At 39.7% G+C, this 22129-nt stretch overlaps 1 protein-coding gene across 1 annotated transcript; it reads left to right on the top strand.

Annotated features, from left to right (window-relative positions):
* The first annotated feature begins 20390 nt into the window (after positions 1 to 20390).
* Positions 20391 to 20819, top strand: LOC110933869 (uncharacterized mitochondrial protein AtMg00810-like). Its single transcript, XM_022177072.1, has one exon. It carries the CDS (start codon positions 20391 to 20393, stop codon positions 20817 to 20819), a length of 429 nt encoding a protein of 142 aa, XP_022032764.1.
* The last annotated feature ends 1310 nt before the right edge of the window (positions 20820 to 22129 follow it).

The following is a 22129-nucleotide window of genomic DNA, read 5'->3' as shown; positions in this document are numbered from 1 at the left end:
TCATTTTACTCAAGCTCTTTTCAAAATCAATAAAATATTTTATTAAAAACACTTTTCAACGATCACTAAGTTCATTATGCTAAAGTTCTTTTTAAAATTCAACGTTTTCACGAGAACCTCCAAATTTCAAATTTCTTATTTTAATGCAAGACCCTTTAAAATGATGCAAACTTACTATTTTCAAAATCTTTTTCATACACCGCTCAATATGTCATTTAAATTCAAAACACGTGGGCAAGAAAACTTCATAGGAACCAACAATTTTCAGCTTACGTAAATTCTTTTAAACCAAGAGTAGCATTTCCGATCATTACAAAATACGTCACGTATAACCAATAGGTACTTTGTATTTGTTTACATTCACAAACTAGATTCTACATTCCAAATCAAAGTCAATCTATTTTGATTCGATAAACTCAACGTTTTGCTCAAACAACTATACATACATATCATCGTACATGTTTTAGTCAATATCTCACGACAATTTCCTTTTATATCATTCATTTTCCTTCTTTTCCGTACTCAAACTTCTCAATCATTTTATATGCTTAAGTTCGTCGTATTCAATATATGTCATACATGAAATTATCATCATTTATACCTACTTATATTCATAATTATACCCATATGTTTTATTTTCACACTTATACTCGTATGCATACTCATACTTGTATTCATACTTATACCTATACACATACTCATATTCATACTTGTATTCATATATTTGTACCTATACGTGGGCATAACCCGAGTGGTTCACTCACGTTGGTCCTACATACTTAAACATAAACATGCTTATATACTACATTCTTATACGTACACATTCTTATTTTCAAAATTTATGTACACCTTAATTCGTACGCAAATAGTACAAGCTATGTGGATCAGGCGACAATCAGTATAATCGCGGGTGCACACGGGATTATAGTGATAGGCGCATGAGAATCATAGAGTGTACTACTGTGTATGGTAAGACACAGAACGTAACATGACACCGAATATGAAACAGACATAGCATGGTTAAAACATGGTGGATACGCCGCTGGTACTTCCTATATATAAGTGTTTTCACCATGTTACCAAACTTCCGTAAAACGTGCCATGAGAAACTCGGGGTTTTGCAGACCTATTTAGACCAAATATGCAAACTGTAACAACTCACAAACGCATTGCTAAGCGCGCGATATCCGATCATTCTTTAACTAAAATCATTTTTAAAGTCTTTCTCTTGAATAAATTTCGGGATGAAATTTTCTAAAGGAGGGGAGACTGTAATGCCTCGTTTTTTTGAAAATAACCGTAATTAGAAAAGATTTCTTACGGTCCTATTTTTGGAAACTTACATCCGTATCGTATTCGCATTTCGCCTCCGTTTTCGTAATTTGTAACTTCGATAGTAATAAAATGTATTTATTTCGTACGAATTATGCTTCATTTATTTTTTTTACATACTTAAACATTTAAATCCTTATATACGTTTGATGCATACTCGTACCCTCGTAAATGCATGCGTAACTTACAACTGATACGTGATTCTAAATATTCTATACGTGCATACACTTGATTACATGGTTGCAAAAGTCGCTAGGCGCTCGCTAGTCGGTCGACCAGGGAGTTGAGAGTACTCGGTCTAGGCGGAGAGTACTCGGGGAGTACTCGGACATGTTAAATTATAAAGAAATTACTTTTTGGAGATTAAATATATGTCAAATAACATAAATTTACTAATATTTATAACAAATACGTGAAAATGATATTCATTCTTTTAAATGTTAGACATAGAAATAATGTTTTATTACTATTTAAGTCAAACTAGGCCCAAGTAGACCTACTAGATCCAATTGTGGCCGAGGTTGACCGCGTTTGACCAACTCCGAGTAATTAGGCGGAGTCGAAGAAAGTCGCCTCGGCAGCCGACCTTGTAGCGACTACTCGGGGAGTACTCGGCCTTGGAAACCTTGTTTTACAACCAAGCTTGATTATACGTTCACAGTACACAACCTATACTATATTTTATACAAACTTATTTAATTTCATGTTTTATATAAATTAAAACATTAATATATATATATATATATATATGATTAAGAAATTAATTAAAATTAGCAATACCTAATATACTTGTTACAATAAACAAAAAAAAGGTCAACATGAAAAGTTAGAAAAGGCCTTATGGCCGATCACACACAAACTAATGGTTGATATGTTTATTTTGGCTAGACCTTATTTCTTATTATATCAACATTTGTTACACCACTATAATCAGCCAATAACTATCTAAGTTGTTTAAAAAAAACAAATCATGTGGATAACAGAATTACGGCCGCAACATATAGGATGCATTAGTTGTTTTGTTATTAATTATCAATCTCCCAACTAACCACATGTTGTTGCAATTGATTGATTAATTAGTTACATGTTAAACCTCCAACATATGACACAAATTTATGTTGTGATTATTTGTTTAAAAAATATAATAAAAGTAAACCAAATGCCCACTTCTGACCGAACAACAAGCAACCATATGTTTCATTTTTTTATTTTGATTCTTTCACCAACAAACATAAAAAAAATACTATACTAACCTAAATTGCAACAAAACAAATAAAAATAGGAAATGTTATTGGCTGATAACAGCACTTCTGGTCGTAAGTTTTTAAAGGCTGATTTATTGTTTTTTTTATTGTTTAAACCACCAACTAAATTATTAATTACCAACCAACTTAACCCTAAATCATTCCCTATAAATACCAACTTATATCCAGCCTCTTTTCCACTTTACAAACCTTTTAATCACTCCAAAATCACTCTCTAATCACTCCAAAAATTCCCAGCTTTGAGTAGAAAGTTTAAATCATTCAAAGTGAGTTCTAGCTCATTTCTTCAACTGTTTTCTTCTTGTTTCTTCTTCTAAAACACTTGGTAACCTCTAGAAAAGGTTTTCACAAGTTTTCTTGGGCAAACGAAGGTGAAACCTCACCATTTTTGAGGTCCAAAGTGCATATAAAATTCTGCTCATTTTATTTCTTTTTATGTTCACATTTTGATAGAAAACTTGGTGGAATCTTGTTCCCACCAAGCTCACAACTTAGTCTATGGTTGTGGGTTTGTGTTTAGGGGATTTCCATCAAAGTTTTGGGTTCAAACACCCATTTTATTTTTGTTTATACATAACAAATCAATGATGAAAACAAGCACAAGACATCATCTTTTATATGATGAACTTGTGACTTGTGAAGTGTGAACAAATGGAAGCTTTGGCTTTCCAAACTAAGTCCCACTCCTTCATTTGAACATTTTGTAACTTGTTAGATTAGATTTACTTTATTGTTATTCATGACCCTCCCACCATCTTCATGATGGTATGTGTAGTGGTGAATCTTATAATGAGGTTTTCTAACCTCCATGTTTGGCATACATGATGTTATATAACAATACTTGATTGGACTTTGTTTTAGGATGTATTATTACTATATAAACTATACATGAATATATAAAAACATGGCTGAGTTTGTGGTGTTAATCAATCCATGATTAGCCGTCATAAACCTAAGCTATCATATCAAAGATTCTAGAGTTCTTTTTATGATTCCAATGGGCAATTTGGGACCCATTAAACCACTAATTATGGTGTCATAAGCAAACTCTTAGGGCTTAGATATTACTCTCATATATACATACTTTTACTACTTTAATTTCTAAATTCCGAATCTTACCACTCCCTACACATCATGTAACCCTACCATCAAATCCTCACTCACAAGCAAACTCGTCACTCTTGGATAATCGGAACGCATATGCAATTTTGTGAGTAGACTTGAACCCATTTTTCTTATTACTACTTTTTGGGGTGTAACATGTTATCTATTAACTTACACTTAAACTTATTTCGTAATGCACAAACATTTCTTATACATGCTTGCATACTTGATTACTTGATACTTTAAACTTGGGGTTATACGTTTTGTGTTAGACTTATCATTAACTTCGTACGAGCCTATCCTTGACATATATAGAGCTATAGGATAAACGCACCACCCGTAAACTTGAGCTTATGTCATGAGCTTATTGCGTTTCATCATTGGGTTGATTTTTCGAACACATGCCGATTTTATTGTTTATCTTGTATCAAGAGCTTGCCACATGGAATTGTTTGAAACTTATCTTTTATGCTATGTGTGAAAACTTGTATACTCGCCTTTGCTTTTGCATTGAACTTTATTTTAAACATGTTACAGGTTGAGGATGATGATGCTTTGAAACTGAAGTAGTGTTGATGCTTAGATACACATTTAGACGTCTTAGGTCAAATACGTTGTATAAATTTCATACTTGTTGTTGTATTGTTTTCTTGTATTTAACATGTGGTATTTCAACTTTCATGTATTGTAACATTTTATTATGAATGAAATCAATTTATCTTTAATTCTATTGTCACAAGTAGTGCTATGTGTGATGAGCAATCTTTCTTCGTCCCACTCCGATGATTCCGCCATTGGTTGGGGTGTGACACTTCTAGAGGTATTTCATCAAAGTAACTCAACATATATAATGTGTTTTATTATTGTTTGAAAGTTTTATTCAACTTTTTACGCATTCAAAGAAATATTATTTTACATGGGGTATATAATTACTAATTTTTTAGTTTGTGTTTTCGTTTGAGAGTTTTACGACAATTTAAGATGTCTGAAATGAATAAAATATTGATAGGTAACAAATTTAATCTTGTTGACCTGATAAACGGGTTACAGCTTACCCTACGCCTCACTCACCACATGGTAATATTGGCAATAAGAATACGACAATGTGTAGAGAGAAAACTTATCACAAAAATGTAAAAAGTAAAAATAAAACTATGCCAATCACTAGAGTCGTACTAGGTTAAAAGTTTGAGAGTCATAAAACTTGTGAAATTTAAAGGAACTTATATATAGTGGGTTAAAAGAGTCCAATTTTATTGTAAAAATGTGTTTTGTTATATTTTGGAAACAATAAAATGTATGTTTCACAACTAAATAAATGAGTATTACTAACGAAGCTTTTCTGATAACTGTCGTCAGTAATCATCAACGACTACCAGGTAGAAAACTAAAAGATAAAGAATTGTTCATTACATAGTATGTCGGTATTTCGTAGCAATCACCATTCGATTACCGATGGTTAGCTATATTATAGCTTAGATCGTCTAGTTCCGATGAATTATTGTCGAACACCAAGGCATGAATCTTCTTGTCTCGTCGTTTATTTTTTGTGTGCGTGTGTGTGTTGGGGGGGGAGGCTGTTTACAACGTCATTAATTCGTTGCTACTACTAGGATAACATTTTTATAGGACCATTGCTTAGACTTATTATAAGGCCCTAAATCCGAGAGGCCTCACAGTTGGGTTTAAGCATCAAAACATAGTTCTTAAACTGATAAATGTCACATGGTAGGAATGGAAAACATCAAAATGCCAAATACATCAACTTACAAATGTTTAAAACATAACAATGAAACATCATAAAAAATCATCTAAGGTTAACATATGCCATTCTTTATGGTAGGATAACATTCATTCCATGCCACATGACTTCCTATCATGCCTATGTACCTATTTAACCTGACACACATGCTAAAAGTCAGCTATGCCAAGTGAGTTCTAGTTTAGGTTAAAAACATCAAGATATCGTTTTATATAAAATGTATAAAAATCCATATCAAACCGTACTAGACACCAATCATGAGGTTAACATCAGTCACTAATTTAAACATACATTTGTGAAGCGAGCTTCACCATCAACTGCTTGTCACTAGCCAAGCAGGCTTATACCAGCATAAAACTCCATTAATACATGCCACATCATTGCGCTCACATGTTCCATTAAAATGCTAGCCATTAATCGTTTACCATCAATCATCAATCATTTAACACGTAACTTTAATCAAATAACATCAATGGTATAACATCAATCAGAAACACGTAATATATAGCTAACAATAACCATAGAAGGTTACAAATTGGAACATTTAAGGTCGCATGCATATCTGCCTAAAATAGTAAAGAGAGGCTTATAGAAGTCACCTGGGAGTTAACTTTTCAATGCTAGCAATGTACAATATGACAATTAAGTACTTAGCTAACAGGTCAGAGATTTACGTAAACTAATCAACTTTTGTTCCCAAGACTTTAAAGAAATGTAAGACTTTTCATGGGTGAACATGTCAGCAAAATGTAACTTTTTGATTGGTCAACATTTCATTCCATAACATACATTTTGCTTAACATTAGTTTTCGTTGGGTTAATACATTTCATTTTTCTACATTTCATTAATCGTAGAATTTTGTTTAGCAAATCATTTCGTTGAGGGGTTTAGCGAAATATACTTGGAACCTAGCGATGCAACAATGGCGGATGTGACCAAATCTTACCTTCTTCAACATCAAGATCCTAACTTTTTCGTCGGAAATGTATTAGAATCAATGCATAACATTATTTCAAGCTTTCTGTGACACTTCGGATTTTCCCGGACAACCATTCCTGTATTCAACCTACTTGTATATATATATATATATATATATATATATATATATATATATATATATATATATATATATATATATATATATATATATATATATATATATATATATATATATATATATATATATATATATATATATATATGACTTATATATTAAATGAAAAAGTTGTGTATTGTTTTGATGTTCTATGTGATCCTTGCATTGTGTGTATGTATGATATGTATATACATATATAGGTATGAGTGTGTATTATAGCCGAGACCCGCAAACCCGACTCGAGACCACCCGGTCTCGAGTGAACCGTGTACAACAAAAGGGGCCGGTTGTTTGGTTTGGGCCGGTTAAGGCCTTGTGACCGAGAACCCAACCCGGAACACCCCTAAGCCCACTCGAGATCCTATATAAACCAACCCTCCCCTCCCTTAACCATTTTTACAACACTCTCTCACTCACTCCTTCTTCTTCACTAAACCCTAAAACCCTAGCACAACACTACAATCCCTCTCCTTCTTCTCGGGTTCAACCAACATCAAGAACATCCTCGGCTTTAGCTCGGAACCACCAACCGGAAGCTCACTCATCGATCCATCTTACCCACACACCTTGAATCTCTACCGGTTAGTGTTATTATGTTCACTAAGTGTTTGTTGCACAATGATTGATTAATTGCCTTGTAATACTTGCATGATTGTTGGTTATTTAGTTGATGATAGTTACTCTTGTTTGAGAAAATAGAGTGCTTTCCGATTGTTAAAATGCTTGGTTAGATGGTTATATGTTTCGGATCATGATAATAAATAATAGGATGTGTTATATTGTTTAGGTTGATGGGTTTTGTTATCCGAATGTTGTTAAGGAATTGGTTAAAGGGTTATACATAGATGTTTGGGTTTAAATCTTGTTTGTGATATTGTCCGAAAAGTGTGTAGGAGGTTTGGGTTGGATTGTGATAAATGGGGCTTGAATGTTTTATGAATGTTGCTTGAATTTGATGAACAGCTTGAATGCCATGGAAATATTTTAAAAATGTTGGTTTTGATCTGATTTGTGCACGAAATAGACAAACAAACATGTTTTTGCAATATTAGTGGATAGTACATATTTGTTTCATGAAAATGCATTTCTATTGGTTCGTACAAGGTGACAGGTTCTAGAAGGTCTTCATGTGCACGTAATCACGGTTGCGAGTCGCAACCTTTGGTTGCTACTCGAGACCACAGCAGGATTTGTCGAGACCTCCCGGTTGCGAGTCGTAATCAACGCGTATCGGGTCCGGTTGCGAGTCGGAACTGCTGGTTGCGAGTCGTAATCTCCGGTTGCGAGTCGTAATCAAAACGTGACGAACCGAGACCTCGGTTGCGAGTCGCAACCTTGGTTGCGAGTCACCTTTGTCTCGACTGGGCTGTTATTGGGCCAAAGAGCTTGTTGGATTATCTGTTAACTGGACTGCTTATGTATCTGTTACTGTTTATTTAGGCCCAATACCCCAACTGTTTGTGTATTGCATGTTATACGTGTTTGCTATGTATTGCCATACGTGTTCGCTGTGTGTTTACTTGTACCCGACTTGACCCATATTTGGTAACCATGCTAGGACGTGGTGACCAACATACTTAACCAAGTAACGTATCATACCGAGCAACCCAAGGTGAGTTCACAACTTAAAAGCATGCGTCCCGGTGGTTTGGGACACGAGACTAAAACAACCCTATCCCCTTGTAAAGGGGATACCGTCTACATTCCTTCCCTAGTTACTGGGAACAAACTTACTTTATCTTCCCTTGTTTTGGGAAACCTTTTTAGTTAATTACTGTTTATACGGAATGCAACCAACGGCACTAAACGCAACTCTATCACTCAAGTCCCTACTACATAATACCGATTAGTCGCCGGGGCCAGGCGAACGGGTTATTAGTTGATAGCGCTATTTAGGTCTTACCAGCCTCACACCGTGCCATGGTATGGGATCGGTCGTGAACTAATGTACTCAGGCATCCGTCAATGATGATAGAACATTGACATCGGGGCATCTTGCGGAAACGCAAACGGTTACCTAGTGTTCGGTATTGGAAAAACAGTTTAGTCGCTAACTTTTGGGGTAGCTCCCCATGGCATGTATAAACGGATAAATTAACTGGTGAAACGAGTTTTTGGTAATTAAAACTGGACAACTGGTGAACTCACTCAGCATTATTGTTGACCCCTTACTGCATGCTTTGCAGGTGGCCAGTGACTGGAGCAGCTGCTTGGGATGTGTAGTGGTCGTCTGCCCGTGTGTTGGGCATTTATCATGACTTACCTTATGAACATTGTTTAAAACTGTTATTTATGCTTCCGCTACTTATTACTGTTTGAACTTGAATCCTTAAACTCTGAACTTGATATTTGCTAATCTTATGGTTAGTAAGTATTACTTTTTTTATTATTATTAACTTAATTAGTCAGTATAATTGGTGGCTGGATCCTGGTCGGTCACGCCCTCGAAGCGGGTGTCATCCGCAGGTGGAATTTGGGGGTGTGACAGATTGGTATCAGAGCCATTGGTTATAGTGAACTTGGTTTTAAAAAGGGGAAAAATCTTTTTGAGAAAAACCAGACTATAACCCGTGACTCGTGACGACACTACACTCCAAGTGCAAGGCTCGACTTATCTGACCTCATAGCTCGGACCCATATACTTGCTTACTTGTCTTATGCTTTCTGCTTTACTATACGTACTAGTTTGCCTAATTAGATAGATACGCCTCCCCTCTTCTATCTTATTCTCGCTATATTACGGCATCACACTCATACTATGTTTTCTGGTTATGAAGACAATGAGTGGACGCAGACGAGGAAACGTCAACATGACACAGGCTCAGTTCACTAACCTGCTCAACACAGTGGCTGCAGCTTTCGCAGCTCACCCTATAGGTCAGCCTGCGCCCGTGCAACCACGTGTCTGTACCTTCAAGACCTTCATGGATTGCAAGCCTCTTCCATTCAGTGGCACTGAGGGTGCCATAGGTCTCCTACACTGGATCGAGAAGGTCGAAGCTGTCTTCGCTGTCTGCGAGTGTCCCCCTGCTAATTGGGTGAAGTTTGCTACTGGTACTCTAGAGGGAAGCGCACTTTCATGGTGGAAGGCGCAAATTCAAATGCTTGGTTTGGAGACTGCTAACGCTACTGCGTGGGAGGATTTCAAAGATATGATCAAGGAAGAGTACTGTCACAGGGATGACATCCACAAACTCGAGGACGAGTACTATGAACTCAAGATGGTTGGGTCAGAGATTGAGACCTACACCAAGCTGTCCAACGACTATGCTGCTCTTTGTCCAAACTTGTCCCGACCCATGTACCGAAGGATCGAATTGTACATCAAGGGCTTAGTCCCGGAAATCAGGAGCCATGTAACCTCGGCCAACCTCACTGCCATACAGCCCGTGGTTCGTCTTGCCCACAAACTCACCAATCAGGCTGTGGAGGAGGTCAGGTTGCCCAAGAGGATCAGTGCTGCGGAAGGAAGTTCTAGTGATGGTAAACGAAAGTGGGATGGAAATCAGGGCAAGGATGCTAACCCTACTCAAGCCCCAGCTCAGCAAAGGAAAACTGACAACAACAAAGGCACTCAGCAACAGGGTGGCTACCGGGGAAGCTACCCCAAGTGCAACAAGTGTAACAGGCACCACAATGGGGCATGCAACAAGGGTCAGTGTCAGCGATGCCACAAGATGGGGCATGAAGCCAAGGATTGTAGGAGTCAGTTCCCAGCAAGGCAGAATCAGCAACAACCTCAACAGCAACAGCAGCAGGGAAACAACAGAGCATGTTTTAAATGCGGGGCAACAGGGCACATGCGAAAGGATTGCCCTGAACTGAATCAGAACCGCAACAACAATCAGGGAGCTGGGAACAATGAGCAAAACAACAACGCTGGGAATGGTGCGAGGGGAAGAGCTTTCGTGATTGGAGCTGGAGAAGCAAGGAACGATCCCAACGTCGTGGCGGGTAAGTTCCTACTTGATGATCGTTATGTTTCTGTGTTATTTGATTCCGGTGCCGATGCCAGTTATGTATCCATTCGCATTAGTAAGAAACTTAAGCATTCGCCCGCATTATTAAGTTCTAAGCACGTCGTCGAGATAGCTAATGGTAGGAACATCGAGGCCACTCACATGATCCACGACTGCACACTAGAGTTGTCTGGCCATACGTTTAGTATCGATCTTTTCCCTGTCAAACTTGGAAGCTTTGATGTCGTCATTGGTATGGATTGGTTATCCAAACATCGTGCTGAGATCCTCTGTCAAGAAAAAGCAGTTCGCATACCTCGTCGTTCTGGCCAACCCCTCATCGTCCAAGGCAACAAAGGTGGAGAAGTCACAGGCATTATCTCGCTTTTAAAAGCCCAGAAGTGTTTACGAAAAGGGCACACCGCTATCCTAGCACTTGTCACCAACACCCACGAAAAGGAAAAGAGGATTGAAGATTTTCCTGTAGTACGTGATTATCCCGAGGTATTTCCTGAGGAACTACCCGGACTCCCTCCCCACCGTCAGGTTGAATTCCAAATCGAGCTAGCTCCTGGAGCAGCACCCATAGCTCATGCACCGTACCGTCTAGCCCCTACAGAACTGAAGGAACTCTCTACGCAACTGCAGGAACTTTTGGATAAAGGATTTATCCGTCCTAGTTCATCACCCTGGGGAGCACCAGTACTCTTTGTCAAGAAGAAGGATGGCACATTCCGAATGTGCATCGACTATCGTGAGTTGAACAAGGTTACCATCAAGAATCGTTACCCTCTCCCGCGCATCGACGATCTATTCGATCAGTTGCAAGGATCGAGCTACTATTCTAAGATTGACTTGCGATCAGGCTACCATCAGCTGAGAGTTCGTAATGAAGACATCTCTAAGACTGCGTTCAGGACTCGTTATGGTCACTATGAATTTCTCGTTATGCCATTTGGAATGACTAACGCACCGGCAGTGTTCATGGATCTTATGAACCGCGTATGTAAGCCTTACCTCGATAAATTCGTGATTGTGTTTATCAACGACATTCTGATTTATTCGAAAAGTCAAGAAGAGCATGAACAACACCTTCGCCTCATTTTGGAACTCCTTCGCAACGAGCAGCTGTACGCCAAATTCTCTAAATGTGACTTCTGGCTTCGAGAAGTCCATTTCCTCGGCCATGTAGTTAATAAGAACGGAATTCATGTTGATCCAGCCAAGATCGAATCAATAAAGAACTGGCCTACACCTAAGACTCCCACTGAAGTTCGCCAATTCTTGGGATTGGCAGGCTACTACCGCAGATTCATTCAGGGATTCTCAAAGATTGCACAACCCCTCACTACACTCACTCAGAAAGGCGTCGCCTACAAGTGGAATGAAGCGCATGAATCTGCTTTTCAGAGGCTTAAGGATAACCTCTGTAGCGCTCCTATTCTCTCGTTGCCTGAAGGCACTGATGACTTCGTAGTTTACTGCGATGCGTCTATTCATGGGCTCGGTTGCGTGTTAATGCAACGCGAGAAAGTTATTGCCTACACCTCACGACAACTCAAGACGCATGAAAAGAACTACACTACGCATGATTTGGAACTCGGAGCAGTGGTTTTTGCTCTTAAGATATGGAGACATTACCTGTACGGTACCAAGTGCACTATTTACACCGATCACAGGAGTCTCGAGCATATCTTTAGGCAAAAGGAATTAAACATGCGACAACGTCGATGGGTCGAACTCTTGAATGACTATGAATGCGCCATCAAATACCATCCGGGCAAGGCCAATGTCGTGGCAGACGCCCTCAGTCGAAAGGACACTATACCAAAGCGCGTGCGAGCATTGCAACTTACCATCCAGTCTAACCTCCCTACCCAGATCCGAAATGCTCAAGTTGAAGCATTGAAGCCGGAAAACATCAGGGCTGAGTCTCTGCGAGGGTCGAGACAGCAACTAGAACAGAAAGAAGATGGTGCTTACTATGTAGCAGGGCGCATTTGGGTTCCACTCTATGGAGAATTACGTGAACTCGTGATGGATGAAGCCCACAAGTCCCGCTACTCAGTACATCCTGGTTCGGACAAGATGTACCACGACTTGAAGACTACATATTGGTGGCCTGGTATGAAGGCCCACATAGCAACATACGTCAGCAAATGTTTGACTTGCGCAAGAGTCAAGACAGAATACCAGAAGCCAGCAGGTCTACTCCAACAACCCGAAATCCCGAAATGGAAATGGGAGCAAATTTCCATGGATTTCGTTACAGGGCTACCTAGGTCTCAACGCGGAAATGATGCTATTTGGGTAATAGTAGATCGATTGACCAAGTCCGCGCACTTTCTGGCTATTAAGGAAACAGACAAGTTTTCTACCTTGGCGGAAATTTACTTAAAGGAAGTAGTTTCAAGGCACGGAGTGCCAACCTCAATTATTTCCGACCGAGACGCTCGTTTTACTTCGGAATTGTGGCAAGCTATGCACAAATCCTTTGGCTCACGTTTGGACATGAGCACCGCTTATCACCCGCAAACGGATGGACAGTCCGAACGCACCATCCAAACCCTAGAAGACATGCTTAGGGCGTGTGTGATCGATTTTGGCAAGAATTGGGAGAAGCATCTACCGCTAGTAGAGTTCTCTTACAACAACAGCTACCACACCAGTATTCAGGCAGCACCTTTTGAGGCATTGTACGGTCGTAAATGCCGGTCACCTCTTTGCTGGGCGGAAATCGGTGATAGTCAAATCACGGGCCCAGAGATGGTGGTAGATACAACGGAAAAGATTGCCCAGATCAGACAACGCATGGCGGCAGCTCGTGACCGTCAGAAGAGTTACGCTGATAAGCGTAGGAAACCATTGGAATTCCAGGTCGGTGACCGGGTTCTACTTAAAGTCTCACCCTGGAAGGGTGTGGTTCGCTTTGGTAAACGGGGCAAGCTTAATCCGCGATATATCGGACCATTCGAAATTACCGAGAAGATCGGTAAGGTTGCTTATAGATTGAACCTGCCTAAAGAACTGGGTGCGGTACACAACGTTTTCCACGTGTCTAACCTGAAGAAGTGTTTGTCGGATGAAACGCTTGTGATTCCTTTCAAGGAACTAACTATTGATGAACAGCTACACTTTACTGAGGAACCAATCGAGATCACGGATCGAGTGATCAAAACCCTCAAACGTAGCCAGATACCTCTCGTACGAGTCCGTTGGAACTCGCGACGTGGCCCAGAGTATACCTGGGAGCGGGAAGACCAGATGAAGCACAAGTATCCCCAGTTGTTCCCTAATGAAAACCCCAGCACTGAAGCTACAACCGAATTTCGGGACGAAATTCCAAACTAACGGGGGGATGATGTGACACCCCGTTGAAACGCTTTCACTTACGCTAGCTTGACAGTGGCTGCCTTAACTTTCGGGACGAAAGTTCTTAAAATTTGGGGATAATGTGACACTTCGGATTTTCCCGGACAACCATTCCTGTATTCAACCTACTTGTATATATATATATATATGACTTATATATTAAATGAAAAAGTCGTGTATTGTTTTGATGTTCTATGTGATCCTTGCATTGTGTGTATGTATGATATGTATATACATATATAGGTATGAGTGTGTATTATAGCCGAGACCCGCAAACCCGACTCGAGACCACCCGGTCTCGAGTGAACCGTGTACAACAAAAGGGGCCGGTTGTTTGGTTTGGGCCGGTTAAGGCCTTGTGACCGAGAACCCAACCCGGAACACCCCTAAGCCCACTCGAGATCCTATATAAACCAACCCTCCCCTCCCTTAACCATTTTTACAACACTCTCTCACTCACTCCTTCTTCTTCACTAAACCCTAAAACCCTAGCACAACACTACAATCCCTCTCCTTCTTCTCGGGTTCAACCAACATCAAGAACATCCTCGGCTTTAGCTCGGAACCACCAACCGGAAGCTCACTCATCGATCCATCTTACCCACACACCTTGAATCTCTACCGGTTAGTGTTATTATGTTCACTAAGTGTTTGTTGCACAATGATTGATTAATTGCCTTGTAATACTTGCATGATTGTTGGTTATTTAGTTGATGATAGTTACTCTTGTTTGAGAAAATAGAGTGCTTTCCGATTGTTAAAATGCTTGGTTAGATGGTTATATGTTTCGGATCATGATAATAAATAATAGGATGTGTTATATTGTTTAGGTTGATGGGTTTTGTTATCCGAATGTTGTTAAGGAATTGGTTAAAGGGTTATACATAGATGTTTGGGTTTAAATCTTGTTTGTGATATTGTCCGAAAAGTGTGTAGGAGGTTTGGGTTGGATTGTGATAAATGGGGCTTGAATGTTTTATGAATGTTGCTTGAATTTGATGAACAGCTTGAATGCCATGGAAATATTTTAAAAATGTTGGTTTTGATCTGATTTGTGCACGAAATAGACAAACAAACATGTTTTTGCAATATTAGTGGATAGTACATATTTGTTTCATGAAAATGCATTTCTATTGGTTCGTACAAGGTGACAGGTTCTAGAAGGTCTTCATGTGCACGTAATCACGGTTGCGAGTCGCAACCTTTGGTTGCTACTCGAGACCACAGCAGGATTTGTCGAGACCTCCCGGTTGCGAGTCGTAATCAACGCGTATCGGGTCCGGTTGCGAGTCGGAACTGCTGGTTGCGAGTCGTAATCTCCGGTTGCGAGTCGTAATCAAAACGTGACGAACCGAGACCTCGGTTGCGAGTCGCAACCTTGGTTGCGAGTCACCTTTGTCTCGACTGGGCTGTTATTGGGCCAAAGAGCTTGTTGGATTATCTGTTAACTGGACTGCTTATGTATCTGTTACTGTTTATTTAGGCCCAATACCCCAACTGTTTGTGTATTGCATGTTATACGTGTTTGCTATGTATTGCCATACGTGTTCGCTGTGTGTTTACTTGTACCCGACTTGACCCATATTTGGTAACCATGCTAGGACGTGGTGACCAACATACTTAACCAAGTAACGTATCATACCGAGCAACCCAAGGTGAGTTCACAACTTAAAAGCATGCGTCCCGGTGGTTTGGGACACGAGACTAAAACAACCCTATCCCCTTGTAAAGGGGATACCGTCTACATTCCTTCCCTAGTTACTGGGAACAAACTTACTTTATCTTCCCTTGTTTTGGGAAACCTTTTTAGTTAATTACTGTTTATACGGAATGCAACCAACGGCACTAAACGCAACTTTATCACTCAAGTCCCTACTACATAATACCGATTAGTCGCCGGGGCCAGGCGAACGGGTTATTAGTTGATAGCGCTATTTAGGTCTTACCAGCCTCACACCGTGCCATGGTATGGGATCGGTCGTGAACTAATGTACTCAGGCATCCGTCAATGATGATAGAACATTGACATCGGGGCATCCTGCGGAAACGCAAACGGTTACCTAGTGTTCGGTATTGGAAAAACAGTTTAGTCGCTAACTTTTGGGGTAGCTCCCCATGGCATGTATAAACGGATAAATTAACTGGTGAAACGAGTTTTTGGTAATTAAAACTGGACAACTAGTGAACTCACTCAGCATTATTGTTGACCCCTTACTGCATGCTTTGCAGGTGGCCAGTGACTGGAGCAGCTGCTTGGGATGTGTAGTGGTCGTCTGCCCGTGTGTTGGGCATTTATCATGACTTACCTTATGAACATTGTTTAAAACTGTTATTTATGCTTCCGCTACTTATTACTGTTTGAACTTGAATCCTTAAACTCTGAACTTGATATTTGCTAATCTTATGGTTAGTAAGTATTACTTTTTTTATTATTATTAACTTAATTAGTCAGTATAATTGGTGGCTGGATCCTGGTCGGTCACGCCCTCGAAGCGGGTGTCATCCGCAGGTGGAATTTGGGGGTGTGACACTTTCTACATCTTAAACATGTAAACTTTAATTTGATTCTTACCTCCTTTGTGCTAAAATCGAACCAAAGCTTGAAAACACTTAAACACGGGTGGGAACACTCAACCCATGAGATCTTAGATCTTGATTCCTAGCTTCCCTCTCTAAGTTTGGATAAGGTTTGATGCAAATAATAATCTCCCAAGTATTAGGGTTTCTCATATGCTTTTACTATCTTGCTCCTCATGGACCTGGCTATAACAATCTCTCAAGTATATATGGGCTTTTAATTATTATCAATTATACTTATTTACTTCCTTACTTAGGATTTCATTAAATACCAATTTTTAGATCTCCTGTCATTTTTACCAACATATGGTCTATTGGTAAATATATCTATGAATAGTTTTGATGTTCTACGGAAATTAGCAACCCAACCTTAATCAAACCATACATGGTATTGATTTATCATTTTGTTCGATACTTATAACTGTTAAACAGAAAGGATTGTAAAAGGCGAAATTATAGGATCAGATCTGGTCATCATTTCCAATCAAAGATTTGCTAGCTATTCGCCAGCCTGTTTCCAGCACCAATCAGTCACTACGTTTCCGTGTATAGATTATTGTTTTTATGTATAAATAGGCCTCTTGTATTTCTTTGTAAAACACAACAATCAATACATTTTATTTCAATACAAGTTTAGATGGTATCAGAGCAGTAAGCGGTTCCAGGACCAAATCACTTGCTCATCATCTACCTTGTTACTCTCATAACTCTTCCAGCCAACCTTCAACACCTAAAACCAAACAAACATGTCTGATGACAATAGTTCTATCAACTAAACCAACAATGATGACCTCACAACCCAAATAGCCAACTTCATCAAAAATGGGTTCAATTCCCAAAACCAAAACACCAAACAAAACCTTTCAGTTAGTTTGAAAATCAGTCTCAAACTAAATAGACAGAATTATGCATTATGGGCTCGAATGATTCGAGTGGCCATTGGAGGAAAATCAAAGGCATTATTGGGTCATTTATCAGGAAATCCATCACCACCAGACCCGACGGATAACGGGTATGAGCGGTGGGAACAAGATGACCTTATAGTGTTCTCTTGGTTAATTTAGAATATCGAACCAGCCATTGCAAGTAACCTGACTAAGTTTCCCACAGCCAAATCGCTGTGGGATGCACTAGTGGTAACTTACAGTAGCGGGAAGGATAAACTACAAACGTTCGATTTGCATGTTAAAGCGAATGGAATCAAACAGAATGGGTTACCTCTTGAAGAGTTTTGGATTGTGATGCAGGGGATCTGGGGGGAGATTGAACACAGGGACCCGAATCCCATGACCTCTCCAGCATATATTGCTACTTATAACAAGATCAGATCGGAGCAAAAATTGTTCCAATTTCTCAATGCTATTGATCGACAACATGACCCAATCAAACGAGAAATACTAAGGTGGGACCCATTACCGACGGCTGAAGGTGCATACGCTGCGGTCCGAAAGGAAACAGCCCACCGGAATATTCTCGGAACTGTCACTGTCACCAGATCAGAACAAGGTGTGGCGGCGGGACTAGCGGCCACCGGATCAGACAACGCCGAAGGGGCAAGGCTTGTTTCCAAAGGGCAGCGCCGGTCAGATTTCTCTCCGAAATCATCATCCCGGTCGGACAAGTCTCATGTCAAATGTAGTCACTGTGGAATGAATAAACACACCAAAGAACAATGCTTCCAGGTCATTGGCTACCCCGAATGGTGGAACGATGGACACAAAAAGGGTAATAAAACAACCGGAAAGGATGGGGGTCGAGCGGCCACCATCGTGGGCAAAAATAACGCCACCAGCAGTGACGGAGGCGATGGTTTTGCTGGATTTGGTGGAATGGCATCAGCTAGGGCAAAAAAGAACGAAGGAGAAGAGGGATCAGGTAAAGGGTCTTGGAAGTTACATCCAGACCCTTCTATTTCTAAACCACAATACTTCTCTCATGAGTATTTAAAATTTTTAGACCCTCATGCTATTGCAAAAGCAAATACAGCCCAAAGTTGTAGCAAAAAACAAAAACCATGGATTTTCGACTGTGGTGCTACTGACACCATGACATTTGGATTTCCTTTTGAAAAATTTACTCAAATTCTTCGGTCCGACAATGGGGGGGGGGTGGAATTCGTTAATGCATCCATGAAACAGTTTTGTCAAACCAAAGGGATAATTCACCAAACTACCTGTCCACATACTCCTGAACAAAATGGGGTCGCCGAGCGAAAAAACCGAATAATTCTTGAGATGACTCGGGCCTTCCTAATCGAATCCAAAGTCCCTAAATATTTTTGGCTCGAAGCAGTCCCTACAAAAATTCTTAAACTAAAAACCCCCATACAAACCCTAGAAACATTTACCGAGATCCCTTCTTCTCTTACTCTTGAACCACGAATCTTTGGTTGCTCAGCTTTTGTTCACATACCCAAAACCAATCAAACGAAACTTGACCCATGTGCCGAGAGATGTGTGTTTGTAGGCTATGGAGTTAATCAGAAAGGTTATCGTTGTTACAACCCAAAAGCAGGTCACACATACACTACTATGAACCTTGATTTTCTTGAAACAGAATACTTCTATAACACCCAACCCAATGGTCAGGGGGAGAACGAACACATAGACACACTGGGTTGGCTGACTCGATTCCCGTCGTCTGAGGAAGTCATAACCAGAGGAGATCATAGTACCAAAGGAAAATCACCACCTGACACAAACACACAACCAACTGAGCACAATGTCACTGAAGAAAATCCCTCCAACCTGATGCCCAAGGTAAGCAATGATGAGATTCCTGAAAATTATGATGTTTCCCCTAATCATTATGAATGTGAGCACACAGAACAGGAGCACGCTGAACGAAGTTCTCCTGCTTCCCCTAATCATAGTGATGGTGAACACATAGAACCGGTGACAACAGCAGAGCACATTGAACCAAGGGAAGCACCAGAACGATATATGTTGCCATCAAGGGCAAATAGGGGAGTTTCTCCCAAGCGATATTCCCCAGAGAAGGAATCTCGAAACTCAAATTATCTGGTAGCCAACATAGCCAGGGGAGCCTGTCTCATGAAGCTAAGGCGTTTGTTTTCTCATTATATTCTGAACATACTCTAACCAATGTAAAACAAGCCTTAGAATCTGAGAACTAGAAAAAAGCAATGAGAACAGAGATGGAGGCCCTGATGAAAAATGATACATGGGAAAAGTGTACTCTTCCACCAGGAAAGAAACCCGTGGGATGTCGCTGGGATTTTACAGTGAAGTACAAGTCAGATGGAACCATTGAGAGGTACAAAGCCCGACTGGTAGCTAAAGGATATACTCAAACATACGGGATCGACTACTTGGAATCCTTCTCACCAGTGGCCAAAATTAACACATCAGAGTCCTCTTCTCAATAGCTGCAAACGAAAATTGGCCACTTCATCAATTTGACGTAAAGAACACTTTTCTGCATGGAGAATTAACAGAAGAAGTTTACATGGAAGCTCCTCCTGGTTTTGCAACAGATTTCAAGACAGGTGAAGTATGTCGGTTAAAAAAATCCCTTTATGGTCTAAAGCAATCTCCTCGAGCGTGGTTTGGTAGATTTACACTTGCAATGAAAGGATATGGATTCAAACAAAGCAACTCAGACCACACTTTGTTCATCAAACCAAGAGGAAGACTTGTAACATGTCTAATTGTATATGTTGATGATATGATCATTACAGGGAATGACAAGGAAGAGATGACAAAATTAAAAGAGAGCCTGTTCCAAGTTCGAAATGAAAGACTTGGGAAGACTTAAGTATTTTCTTGGAATTGAAGTACTGAGGTCCAAACAAGGAATCTTTATTTTCCAGAAAAAATACATCCTAGATATGTTAGCCGAAACGGGAATGATCGATTGCAAACCAGCCGATACACCAATGATGGTGAATTAAAAACTTCAAATGGAGGAAGGAGCAAAACTAGTCGAAAAAGAGAGGTATCAACGGCTAGTAGGGAAGCTGATATATCTGTCACACACACGACCTGACATAGCCTATGCAGTAGGTGTTGTTAGCCAGTTTATGCACCAGCCTCAAATAGCACACATGGAAGTAGTATGTAGAATCATGAGATATCTCAAAGGAACAATTGACCATGGAGTCCTCTTTAAATCAAACGGACATCTGAAAATTCAAGGGTACACTGATGCAGACTGGGCCGGAGATAAAGGGGATCGAAGATCAACATCAGGGTACTTCACCCTAGTCGGGGGAAATCTAGTTACCTGGAGAAGCAAGAAGCAAAAGGTGGTTGCTCTATCCTGTGCAGAAGCTGAATTTCGAGGAATAGCACAAGGCTTGACAGAAATACTATGGATACGGAAGCTGTAACATCCTGAAAATACAATACTTTATAATAAAATTTTAAAACGTGAAAGAAATAAGAACAAACTAACTAGGAATAGATAACCCAGTTAGTTATGAGTCTTATGATATCAAATAAATGGATGGAAAACTCTTAAATCATAAAGAAAGCAATAAATGAGGGACTAGAATGGTTAAACTTGAAACCTGAATTATAAATAAATAAAATAAACTCCAAACACACACCTAAGTGTGTGCCTGGATTGATCAGAACCCAGGAGCGACCAAGAGCTCCTCTCCAAACCCTAGCTCACTAAAAAATGATCAATTGGAGGTTCAATTCAGTCCCAAATCGAATTCTAAACACGAATTAATGATCACTTTGTTGAAAGGATCATAAGGTATGCAAAATCTTGATGTTTTGATTCATCCTAAATTCTAGGTTAATGGTGAAAAACCGAAATTAAGCTTGATTATGTGAAGTATTGTTGAAATTAGAAGTGATATGATGTCTAGGGATAAACCCTAGATGATTTCTTGTTAAAGTCTTGCATGATGATTGTGGGTTCATAATCACCATTGTAGGCGATTAATGTGTTAGTAGGAACTTGATAAACACTAGAAATTTTGATTCTTGTTCTAGTGAAACCTGAGTTTTAGGAGGTAATCTCTGAATTAAGAATGTTAAAATTTATGTAAATTTGCCTAATCAAAGTTAAATTAGATGAAGATTGCAAGTCATGAACTTGGTTTTGTTTATGCAAAAATCTGACCCGCTAGGTGTTTAATAAATCGCCTAAGTGAGGGTTAAAATGTTGATAGTTGGGTGAAAACGCAGATTTGATTATTATAGAGAATTATGCGTTAAATCTTATGAAAGAGTTCTAAACTTGTTATGAATTGAAATCTTTAGGCAAGGAATCTGGATCGTCAAGCGGACAAGCCGGTGGTGATGCACGATTGAAAGGAGTACTTTGAAGGTACGTGACTTTAGTTCCCTTACATTACACATACATGTTTGGTAAATAGGCTACAAATGTTGTTATAGTGTAATATACGCGTTTGATATGTCATGGAAGTGGCGAAGCTCACTCGACAATCAAACGGGACAACATAATGGTTAGCAATAGTTTGGCTTGTCAACAAAGTGGTGGATATCACTTGACAACCAAACGGGTTAAAACTATGTTTTTGAAAGAATCTAGTGTAAAGAGACTCGAGAGTCTCATATTTTGTTAGTGTTGTAGTGCAACATACGTGTTTGACATGTCATTGAAGTGGTGAGGCTCACTCGACAATCAAACGGGTCAATATAATGGTTAGCAATACTTTGGCTT

This window comes from Helianthus annuus, chromosome 4 (assembly GCF_002127325.2).
Source record: "Helianthus annuus cultivar XRQ/B chromosome 4, HanXRQr2.0-SUNRISE, whole genome shotgun sequence".
Lineage (NCBI taxonomy): Eukaryota > Viridiplantae > Streptophyta > Magnoliopsida > Asterales > Asteraceae > Helianthus > Helianthus annuus.
Note: the sequence above shows the minus strand (reverse complement) of the source record. Positions and strands in the feature narration are given on the sequence as shown.